Here is an 11,739-nt window from a genome sequence, read left to right as displayed (position 1 = left end):
TAGTCCAATCGGATCACAGTAAGATAGAGGCACGTAATTGATGGATCAATATGTAGGACCAGTGCCTTTAAAGAATCTAAATGGTAGTTGCCTTTTAACGGAGCACAAAGATCACTATTTTGGTTTCATAGTGCTTTAACTATTTCTTTTTGCACAATTTCTCAAGATCAAGGGATCCAATGGGAGCCAGAAGTGGCTCTTTGAGCCTTCCGCAAAATGTCTAATACGGTTATTGCATGTAAAATCATATGAATGCTGATTTCAGCAGTTTCACATGCAATAATTGTATTGAATCTCCAATAGTTTTTTAGCTCTACTTTTCTTGTGATTAGGTTGGAAGGTTAGTGCAATTTAAATTTTTATTATTATTTTTATTGAAATGTGATGCATTCTAAACATTTTTCCACTCTGAACACTAAGAAGAGTTCACAATAGTTAGTGGGTTCTCACTGATTTGACCCACGTTTGTTTATTGGCTCCAGGTTACGCCCAGGCTCAGAAATTGCATTGTGTTTCATGTTTTAAGGATACAGTTAGGAAATAAGAGTTAAAAAATATTTTCTCACTGGATTTCTTGTTGCAAACGTACAAGAGTTCAGTAGGTTTGTGTTACAGTAATGCAGGCGATAGAAGGCAACATTGGACGTGGATTAAAAGCTCTATCTAGCTGGAATCTTTCCTCGGTCGGGTATTTTTACTATTTGCTTTCCGACGTTTCCGCCTTTCATCATGGAGCAAAAAGCAACTGCAAGAAAAAGAGAGAGAAAAAAAAAATGTTGAAAGTCCAACTAAAAATCAGGGCTGAATATATTTTTACTTGCGTACCTCCCATGTTTTCTATACCGTTCACCACCGTTTCCAACACCTGCAAAGAGGAAGCAAAATAACGCCACGCGTCAACCAAGGAGGAGGGAGCACATTCCGACGGACATGTCGTCTTTCGTACCTTGATTTGAGCTGATTTTACTAACTGGCTGAGCTCAGAGAGGGCAGCTTCCGCTTTACTCATGTAGCTGAGCACCATGAATCTCTCCCGGGTGATGTTCCGACTTTGCAGGATTTCTTGCGTCTTGTCGCTCAGAGGGGGAGGATACGGCACATCCTTGTTGTACTGCGAGATCTGCCCGCAGAGGATCACGTGTCCTCCTTTGTTCATCTGCGGGCGAAGAGGCGGAAGGCGACGCGCTCGGTGAAGGCCGTGAGGCGCGGCTGGCGTTAAAAGATGCACACGCCTTACCTGCTCTATGACGGCGTCGCTGGTGGCGCCGCCGACGTTGTCGAAGTAGACGTCGATGCCGGCGGGACAGGTCTCCTTGAGCCGTGCCGAGACGTCGCCGCTGCGATAGTTGATGGCTGCGGAGAAGCCCAGGTCTTCCACCAAAGCTTTGCACTTCTCGTCTGAACCGCAAATCCCAACCACCTTCGCACATCCGTCCAGCCGGCCGATCTGGGAGATATACAGACCAAAAGTTTGGACACACCTTCTCATTGAATTCAATGAGAAAGTGTGTCCAAACTTTTGGTCTGTATTGTACATCAGTGCAAAGAATGTGAAAGGCTAATATCTTACTTAGTGCTGCAACTGACAATTGTTTTAGTAATAACATATTCTGACGATTAATCTGATTTTTTTTCAAAATCGACACATTCTGCAGATTTTTCATTTAACTACTTGTACAACAGCAATAACAGCATTGCTTAAGTGAGCACCTGGTCATTTGTACTAAAGGATGAATCTGCAGGTTAAAAAAAATAATTCAAACATCGACAAGTTAATAACAGACTAATAACTGAATAGCAAAAGGTGTGTCATTGTAATTTTCTTTCTTCTTTAAAGAATTAGTACAGAGCGAAGCTAAAAAAAAAAAAAAAAAAAACTGCTCCTTGTTACATTTTTGATGGTGCAGACAAAGGCTTTTAAAAGTATAAATTGTTTGTATACTTTATAGTGAAGTTTTGTCGTGAAAACTGTTTACTTCCTACTCTGCTATGTGAACATCTCAAGTAACCAGATGAGTCGAAGCCTTAGTGGACCCAAAATCTAAAGGTTCGTGTGTGTACCTGTCCAGCTAGGGAGCCACAGGCGCCGGCTGCACCGCTGACCACCATCGTCTGATTGGCCCCTTTGGTCACGTGGCCCTTCTCCCTGACCCCTAACAGCGCGGTGAGTCCCGTCATACCAACTGCTCCCAAAAAGTAGGAAAGATGGCCATCAACCATCTGTGGATCAACCTGTAAAAAGGTATGGGATCCTCATGAACAGTGTCTTGTACAAATGAATTTTGTGGGTAGACTGACGCAATGTAGTGGCTAATTTTGAAGAGGAAGGAAGCTGATGGATGATTTCGGGGTTTTTTTTTCAAATAAAAGTAAAAAAAAAACCCACACTGGCTTGTATTTTTAGACAGGTTTGACAAGAGCAGAAATCAAACCCTTTTTACCGTCACAGCAACAAACTAAAACGCGATATCCCCTTCCCCTGGTTAAACACGAAGCCGGTGGACATCCCCAGAACTCTACAAAGATCAACTCAAGTTGACTTATTGCAAATGAGCATTTTTCAAGTGCTTTTGCTTGTTTTGTCATTTCTTTTTGGCGTTATTTGCCTCCCTCTTCAAAATTACATTTTGCATTGTGTAGGTCTACCACAGATAATCCTTAGAAATATAAAGAGATCCTTGGTTAATCGCTTCTGAAAGGCACTGTCACATACAGCTTTTTGCACATGCAACCCAAGATGGAATCAAATCTTCATAACAAAAACAAATGATGCCAGCTGGAAAAAAAACAACAACAACTTGTGGATAATGTGCCGTACCATCTGAAGGCCACCTCCCATCATCACTGCATGGGTCTGCCACGGCCAGTTGAATGAAGTGACAACGTCTCCCTCGGTGAGAGCGCTGCAGCGGCTGCTTTCAACCACGCCAACACCGCCACCGTCCACGCATTCAGACAGCTTCCACGAAGCCAGGTAACCAGCACCGGTGTCTTCATTCATTCTGCAGCGCTGAAAGAAGCACACATATAGACCAACCTATGGACCAGTGGCTAAAGGTTATTAATAATGCATATTTATGCCTTACTTCGTTACCATGTAAGGGTCGACTGACAGGTAAAGCGTCCGAACGAGGACTTGTCCATCTTCCAGGTCGGATGTTAAATGTATCTGTTCCAGGCGGAAATTTTCCGGACTTGGCTCCCCGTTGTTGCCTGCACGTGCGAATGCGAAGCTCTCGTTTTCATGCATGTTGCAAACTTAAAAAGTTTGCAACATGCATGCAAAACTCTTAATAAGGTCGCTGGTTCTGTATAACGTACCTGGCCGAGAGTTAAGAACGACTCGCTGCACTTGCATGTTTGTTGCTCGGGTGACCTGACCTGACAACCAATGTGACAACGGTGTAAGAAAGAGTGTTTATAGCTGCACATTTTAAAAAAAATAGCTGCTTGTGCAGAAAAACTCTCACAAGTCTTTGTTGTACTTTCAGGGGCGAGTCGATGTTTGTTCGAAGGTTAGCAAAACAGTGAGGAAACAAGGCGCATTCCGTCACAGGCAGCCGGAGGATGACCCGGGTAGAAATGACCACGGAGCAGAGTGCGGAGGGGGACTTTTCCTTTTAGGTTGGGAGTATTATCATATCCGGATCGTACGTCAGCGTGGCAGCCATATTGTGATTGGCATGCTTAGTTTGGGACTGGGAGGAAAAACTGGTGCAGGTCCATTTATGGTGTATTACTGGCTACATTAAGACTATTCTTGCCTATATATATATATATATATATATATATATATAGTATAGCAGTGTTCAGATGCTGCAATAGTTTGAATATCGAGTTACAGTCTTCCCTTATTCCTAAACAAGGTTGACTTGACATTTGTATTGTTAAATTCATCAACATTTGGAAAACATGATTTGTGGTTTTCACATCCACTTTTTTAGTAATAATTGTTGACAAAAGAGAAGAGAGAAACAATTTTTTTTATGTCTTAGCTAAAGCTACAATTCCAAAATTGTTTAGTGGTTTATTATAATTTCTAGAGCCAAATAAATAGTTTATTAAACTATTTTGGAAGCAAATTTCACAGTTATTCTGTCTTATTCACATATTGAGGATGTTTGTCTTGGCAAACACAATTATTGATATAAAATTATTGTGTTTATAATTACGCTTAAGTATTTGACTGTAAACGTTAGTGTTTCTTTAATTATGAAAATGAAGTTTTTAAGCGCGCTTGTATTATTTTCTAAGGCGAAGGTGCCACTCATAAAATGGCGCACGCACCGTGCTACGTTTCCATGGAAAGACGGGGCCAACACAGCCTGTATGAACGAAATCCACCCTTCACAGCAATTTCAGCTCAGTACGTCATCAACTGATTATAAATGATGACATATAAAGGTCTAGAGATTATATCCTGGTAAACCTGGTGTTTAACCCAATTCCGTAGATTTATTTCCTCTGTTCATTGTTCAAGACGATACTTTTATCTGTGTATATCCACACAACTCAGTTATAGTCACATGGAGTAAGCTCCGCCTGCTACAAAAGACTGGCCGGTTGACAAATGATGCGCACCAACTGCTGGGAAAGTGTAGTTGAGAACAAAACAAAGATGATTCCCTGCTGCCAGCTTCCGTTTTCGTTAAGCTTCTCATTTGTAGACCTTCCGTCCGAGATGTAATATGAATATATATATATTTTAAATAGAGTAACAACTAATACCACTAAAAAAATCTATTTTGAAAAATATATAGAGCTATATGAGACGGCAAAATTTAATTCACGTTTGACGTTAAAGTGCGACATTATTTGACAGAAGCTGCTTACTATCTTGTTACTAGTACGCCTTGACGCGCCGTTGAGCCGTTAAGGAAACCGTGAGGCAAATAGAAACGGTATGCGCCCTCGTAATGAGGTTATCTGGTTGGGTTTCATCAGCTCTGCAGCTTCTGAACAGATGAAGACGTGGATTTAATTACACGTTTTGTTGCTATCGCATACTTAAAAAAAAAAAAAAAAGTTCTAAACGTCCATGCCGTCCCGCGTTGAGGGCTAGCAAAAAAAGCTAAATTGGGTCAGTGTGGGGCTGGGATGTGACGCCTTGTGGAAGAATCTGCAGGAAGGCAACCTCAAAGACTGCGAGATGAAGGCTCGAATGCCATGGAGGACCAGAGGATAAAGTAAGTAAGCTTTACTGAAAGGCAATTCTGGGTGCATGGCAGCAAGTGGTAGATGTTGTTTTATAGGATTCATATTGCTGGTTTTGTCGGGTGTTACCCGACAAAACTGATCAGAAATCCCCTCTGTGACACAACTCAAAATGCCCCCCCGGAGTGCCAGGAGTGGCTTTCACAGCTGGAGTCTGAATAAATAACTTTTAAGCGAATTAAAATCTGCAGGGCTTTAAAAAGGAAACAAAGCCACCTGCCGAGTACAAGTGCAAGGAATATTTCACCCCATTTAAAGGTAATTTGATTTCTCATTTCTTGATTAAAGGTTTCTAAATGTCAGGTCAGGAAAGAAAAGAGAACATTCTCTTGAGCTGTTTTCGCAGTTTTAGTTTTTGACGCCAACAGAAAGCCACAGACGTCAAATATGTTTGTCTTTCCAAAGACATTTATCTAAACAAATACAGTAAATAGCTATATTTTAAATGATCAAATTGCTGCACCCCTACCACAGTTTCCAATGCAGCAGTGTCATTAGATGTAAAGGCATTAATTTTCAGTTGCATCTGCAATTATTATTAAATCTTTGCTTGTTTTGGTTTTTTTTTTTTGAGAGTCAGAAATTACACCAGCACATTGCTATCTTGCAGATTTCTGTTTCGTGCTTTGTCATTTCCACTGTTACCATGAATTCTGTGTCAGCAGTGTTTATTTTATTTTTTTTATGGGTGTTCATGGCTTCCCACCCAGGGCAATCTTCCGCCATGTGGTGGCACTGACGTTCCAAAAAAATAAAAGTAAAAAAAAATATATAGCAATTGAGTAATCAATTGCTTAATTTTTATGCCCAGATAATATGTTGTGCAGATAAATATGTCTGTGCAGTGGGGTACTTTACCATTTTTCCAAGTAATCTGGAGTCTTTGATCATCTCTGTTTAGCAGTCTGTGTCGACCAAACGTCGACTGTATTATTATATGCCAAACAGACTTTTAATTCATTTTTAAAAATTCAAAAATAAAATTTTTTTTATGATTTTTTTTTTCTCCCATCCAGGGGGTCTTTTGTGGGCTCTAGTGTCCCTTATAGGACAGTAGGCTGACAGGAGAGGGGGGAAGACATGCGGAAAATATCACCGGGTCCAGGAATCGAACCCGCGACGGCCGCGTCGAGGACTCAAGGCCTCCAAATGTGGTTCGCGCTATCCCCTACGCCACTACAGCACGTCTTGTTGTTTTTTTGTTTTGTTTTTTTTGTTGCCGGTTTTTGTTTTATTCACATCACTATAACTGGATTTAAATATCATGTAAAGCACTTTAAATTGCTTCGCTGAAATGACAAATTCACTGTATTGTCCAGCCTTGCCAAACCTGGACTAGTTTGTTTTGGTCGACTACAGCTTCTTTAGAATACAATTTTGATATGTAAAGTCTATATTTAGAAAGGATCATTTATTCAAGAGTGACATAGAGTTGACGACTTTTTCTGTGGAACATGGCTCCAATAAGTCGAGGAAAATTGGCAGATTTCATACAGCATATCTAAAATATCTGAAAGAATACACAGCCTAGGAAGCTGAAACACCTTGGCACAGTGCTGATTGACAAGCTGTTGGCTGTGGTTGTCAAAGTAGCCAATCCAGAAGCGCCATTTCTGAAGGCGCCGATTGGTGGCGAGAAGAAACATCGTACATATTAGCTTCTGGAGTAGTGCTTAGACAATTACCACGGTGAGTATTAATGCATATTCAGATATATTTGGCGTTGGCACTATTAAAATAGGCAGTTTTGAGTGTTTCATTTTTAATACGGGGTCTCAATTGTTCGTGGATTTCAGATATTCGTGGGCAGCTGAGTGGTACTAATTAAATATAGAAGACATTTGTGGTGCAAGTTCTCTTTGACAAGAGCCTGTGGAGATGATCTGTCACTTGTCCCCTTCCAGATAATCTAGTTCCAGCGGACCATATTTGATTAGCTTGCTTTGTGAGGGGCAGGGTTATATTGTGTGATTGTTTGAGATTACAGACCACTAGATTACAGAAGAAACTGCATTCTCAGTGATGGCCTGCAACACAAAACAAGACATTCTCACGACCGCAGTGAAATAAAATTCACTGCCAGCATTCATATCCTAAAACATGCCTAGATGAAAGGCTTCAAACGTTTTTATTTATAATATTTGTACATTACACAGATATATTTTCTTTCATTTTGTCATTTCCGAGGGTAATTTTGCAAGGAATTCATTTGATGAGCACATTCTGTGCACGGTGTTGCTCATTGCGAGGGTCCGGAAGGTTTTAGAAGGTGATGCACAGACTAATTATATGCATGTGAAGAAGCTTAAAAAGTCCAGACCTATAGCCTTGCACTCGATGAATATTCCCATGCTGCCTTTTTCTGTAAATGAGCAACAACCAGCTGTAGAGCGTCTTCGCAGTCAACGGGGATTCCCCTCGCATTCTGACAGTTTGTATGATTTCTAAGAGCCTGAGCTGAGCTGTAGTGTAATAATTTGTAATGCTCCGGAAAAATTACTAAGATTGAAGAAGTTGTTCTCATAATAAATCTGATTCTCCTATTCCTTTTGAATCTTTTTTTTTTTTTTCTTTTTTTACCCTAAGGCCCAATAGTACTTCCTCTGGAGTTCCTGAACACAAACTTTCTAATTATAGAGGTGGCTAACAGACCAGTACAGTGACACTTATTGCAGATTGCAGGTCTTCTATTTTAAACCCTGTGCTATTAATCAGACGCATATACAGTGCATTAAAGCCGACAGAACATGTACAAGCTGCGAGCTCTTCAGAAAACAGTGCTATGGTTATCCTGGCTCGTGTGTGTGCAGAGCACACAATGAGGGCTGTTTGCAGTGGTTTTCTGTTGGAGAAATGGCTGCCGTTTGTACTGCCAGTGACCTCAGCATCTTTAGATAAGGGATCCTCCTTCACCTCCGCACAAAGCCTGCTGTAACCCTGTGCGTTGCAGTCCTCAAACCTGCTAAAAAGATATCGAGGCGGCGTAATGCCTCGGTGAAAACTGCAAATGATTTCGGTCTCTACAATTCACATTTTGTTTACGTTATGTTACATCAAAGTCATTTTGGTTACGTGGCAGACAAGTGACGGTTTTATGGATAAAACCGTTTTTAAAACTGCAGACGACTTCAGGAGGGCCAACTCGATCAGATAGGCTGACTCATTAACCAGCTAATAATGGTGATAATGGTTATGCATTTGTTGGTTTTTGTTTTAGTTTTGTGCATCATAACCAAAACGGCGGTTGCTGGGGATATCGTAGAGCTGTAATATTTAAAGATTCGCCGATTTCCAGGTCTTTTTGTTGTTGTTGTTGTTGCTGTTTTATCTTTCCCGCTAATTCCAACTTGACCAGAACTGGTCAAATAAGAATTAGAATAAATCGGAAAGAATATTCCGATTGCTGGTTACCGAGCAGAGCCGATTGATCAGTTCATCTGTAGCAAAGATCAATGTGTTTATAGTATTTTTACTACCTGCTGAAATAATCACTGCTTGTCTTTCTTAGAAAAAACAAAATCAAGTTAGGTCATGCTGCACATCCTAGTATTAATTTCTGTCTATACATAGAGATAATGAGAATGTCACACCGGCCCATCGCTTCTCCCTCTTTATGTCAGCTGTGTTTTTTTGTTTTTGTTTTTTTTTTTAAGTTAAAGCAGAAAAAATGGTTTGCTTAGTCTCATTTGCCATAACTTCCGAGTAATTGCCACTTTTGTTTATTTGCGAATACCACCGACGTTTCCCATGCCTTCAGAATGTTTTCTTATCTGAAATCTGATTAATTTTCCTCTTCTGGGACAATTCTGAGGAAAACAAGAAGGTGAACTCATGCTGAAAGTATTAGGAGTAGCCTTAATATAAAATAAACAAGACTGTTTTCATCCTCCCACATCCCCCAGGCGGATGTAATAGGGATTACCTGCACCGCGCAGGCATTCCGAGAGTTTGTCAACGAGCAAAATAGAGAAAGTTCGTGAAAGCAAAGATGAATTCCGGTGTAACCGGGTGCGTCTCCCCCCCTTCCCCCTCCACGCCCCTCCTTCATCCCCGCGGTCCTCCCTCGTGTGTTGGAATTTCCCGCATGGACCGAGAGGGATCTTGCTCCGTAAATTACAGCGCCTTCGCGTGTCAGAGGAAGAGCCTTTTATGGGCAGGGAAGTGGGCGGGGCCACGGAGCAGGCGGCGGGCAGAGAGGAGGTGGCAATCACTAGACAGCCAGAGAAGCGCAGTCGATGCGCGGCAGCAGCAGGCCGCGTCCTCCTTCTTCTTCTTCTTTTTTTTTTTTAAAGCCTTTTCGTGCATTCACAGTGCAATAATGTGCAACAAACAGCGGCTGCATTGCGCTTCTGTTCTTGCGCATTAGCACGTTTGTGTTTACGCTCCCACGTCAAAATCCCCCTCCGCCCCCTCACCTCCCTCCCATCCCTCCTCACTTGTTTTCTTCTTCTTAGCTGGGGGCACCGAAGGGAAGGGAAAGGGGGGGCGGCGGGGGGGGGGGGAGAAGTCCAAATGCGTGAGGTCAGCAGCGTAGCGTGAGTCAACCTCGGGGATGTGTGCAGTCATCATCGCGGGCCTGCTGCTGCCGCCGCCGCCGCCGCCGCTGCTGCTGGCCGCACGAGAGAGCTACCCAGCGCGGCTGAGCAGCTCCTCGCAGTAAGTACCAAGGGGGAGATCTTCCGTAGAGGCCGTAAAAGTCGATGACTGTGGCGCTGCTGCTGCTGCTGGTGTTGTTGTTGTTGTGGCAGACGTAGATGTTGTGGTTGACGCTGCATGTTGCTGTGACCGCAGCTCGCTGACAAAGTTTTGTTTACCTCGGACTGGGGCGCGCGCGCTTCGAACCGCCGTCGGGGTTGATTCCTGTGGCAGCTCCGTAAATACAAAACAAAACAAAAAACAAGGCGAACCGCCAGGATAATGCGCAGGAAGAAACGTGACGCGTTAACCTTTTGACAACTTGAATCGATCAGTGGTTATCTCTTCCGCTGCCACGCTTGTTTCTTTTTCTCTTCTTTTATTTTTCTCCTCTCTTTTTGTCGAACTGGCGAGCGTTGTCGGGTCAGTTTGCTGCAGCGGGACACGGCTTTAGTGACTGGATAATCCGTTTTCTGCAACAAAGGGCTTCTCGTAAATAGCGCTGAGCTGGCTGGCTGGCTGGCTGGCCTCGGAAAGTGATGTGGGGGGAACGGAAAGCGGCGGCGGTGGCGCGGAGGGATCGTCCTGAGCTCCTTCCTTCGCAGGCCGCGCTGGTAGTTTTAAATTAGCAAATGGCGATGGATTAGGGCACTTGACATTTCTTTTAAGCCAATTTGCCGCGTTATGTGCTAAAGCCTCGGCTTGTGTAAGGGCTGCGCTTGTGATGCGTCATGGTGATCCTTCACCTCAGATGGAGTGTGCTGCTTGCTTAATGACCCGCGCCGCTACCCTGTAATCAGCAGGTTCTGCAAGAATAAATAGAGCTATTGACGACGAGCACCTTCTCCAAGGGAGGATGCATTCAAGGGTTTGACAGCATGTCAGTGCCATCACATGGCTGCTGCACACATGCTGTTTGTTGGCCACACAGCGTGGTCTTTGGCTTTCCTCTGTCAGTGCCTCCCCCCCCTTCAGCCAGTGCAGGATCTGAACAGCTGCAGATGTCTATTTTAAGGCTTTCTCCAGGGCACCGGAGTAAAGGGTGACTATTGTCAGCCACTTCCTAAGTGCTATGAAGTGCTTTATTTTTATTATTTTTAGATTTCAGGATTCATTTGTGCAACCATGCTATCAATTCTGACAGATTAGCATAATTCAGAAAGTAGTCTGTATGCTTTCTCTCTCTCTCGTCTTTAGATTATTGACTTCAGCACTGATCGGTTTCTACTTTGCGCACAGATGGAACAATTATAATTTGACACACTGTACCGTGCCAGAATCTGCTCCAAAACCCGGCTATTATGTAATATACTATCGGCCCGTGTTGCCACGGTAATTGTCAAGATGTGCTGTAAGTTACACAGACGCCTGCAAGGACTTTTTGACTTTTCCGTCCTCCCCGCCCCTCTCCCCACTGTCTTTGCATAGATCGCTGCACTGTGACTCATGTGTGCTCACTTTCTGCTGCCCTTCCTATTTGAGGCTGCAGCCGTAGTTCAAAGGGCACAGTCTCCCTTTTTATTTTCACCTCTGAGTCACACTGTTGTAAAAAAAAAAAAAAAAAAGAGAGAGAGAAAGAAAACACTTTTTTTTTCTATCACATTCAGCTTTGCCTTGGCGGGAAAACGAGCGCTTTCTCTTCTGCTGCGCGTCTCACAAAGCTGTTAGGAGTTTGATAAGGGCGTTGGAGCTCCAAGTGTGCCAGTCGATGATGAACTTCGCCTCTGAGTGTTTGTGCGAAACAGCTCAACATGAACACAGTGCGGTGATAACTGGTAATGACACTTTTGGTAACTATTGATTAAACTGTATCTGCCATCTGCTTTCCTTTTGTTTCTGCTAGTCAAACCATATTAATGCGGGACTGTAACGATGCACGGTTTTCACAAT

General features: G+C 42.9%; 2 protein-coding genes across 5 annotated transcripts in view; one reads left to right on the top strand and one right to left on the bottom strand.

Moving 5' to 3' along the window:
* Window positions 1–60: 60 nt before the first annotated feature.
* On the bottom strand, window positions 61–3,703 carry ptgr2 (prostaglandin reductase 2). 2 transcript variants are annotated; one of them, XM_023352924.1, is made up of 9 exons: window positions 3,471–3,703; window positions 3,322–3,381; window positions 3,095–3,213; window positions 2,819–3,010; window positions 2,062–2,232; window positions 1,238–1,447; window positions 947–1,156; window positions 826–865; window positions 61–745 (listed from the first exon to the last, which is right to left on the bottom strand). In XM_023352924.1, the coding sequence occupies exons 2-9, from the start codon at window positions 3,356–3,358 to the stop codon at window positions 660–662; spliced, it is 1,065 nt and encodes a 354-aa protein (XP_023208692.1). In that variant the 5' UTR covers window positions 3,359–3,381; window positions 3,471–3,703; the 3' UTR covers window positions 61–659. The 2 variants fall into 2 exon arrangements, with proteins under 2 accessions (XP_023208692.1, XP_005799356.1); XM_005799299.2 differs by having other exon boundaries at window positions 3,322–3,703.
* Window positions 3,704–4,876: 1,173 nt separating this feature from the next.
* The window catches only part of elmsan1 (ELM2 and Myb/SANT domain containing 1), a 30,895-nt gene continuing 24,032 nt past the window's right edge, over window positions 4,877–11,739 (top strand). The window contains exons 1-2 of one of the 3 annotated variants that reach the window (XM_023352595.1): window positions 9,255–9,870; window positions 11,457–11,624. The gene's annotated coding sequence lies outside the window, so the exon portion shown is untranslated. Of the gene's footprint in view, window positions 5,187–9,254; window positions 9,871–11,456; window positions 11,625–11,739 lie in introns of those variants that run through there. The other 2 variants (XM_023352594.1, XM_023352593.1) reach the window with 2 other exon arrangements.

Source organism: Xiphophorus maculatus, chromosome 19 (assembly GCF_002775205.1).
Source record: "Xiphophorus maculatus strain JP 163 A chromosome 19, X_maculatus-5.0-male, whole genome shotgun sequence".
NCBI classification, from domain to species: Eukaryota; Metazoa; Chordata; class Actinopteri; order Cyprinodontiformes; family Poeciliidae; genus Xiphophorus; species Xiphophorus maculatus.
Note: the sequence above shows the minus strand (reverse complement) of the source record. Positions and strands in the feature narration are given on the sequence as shown.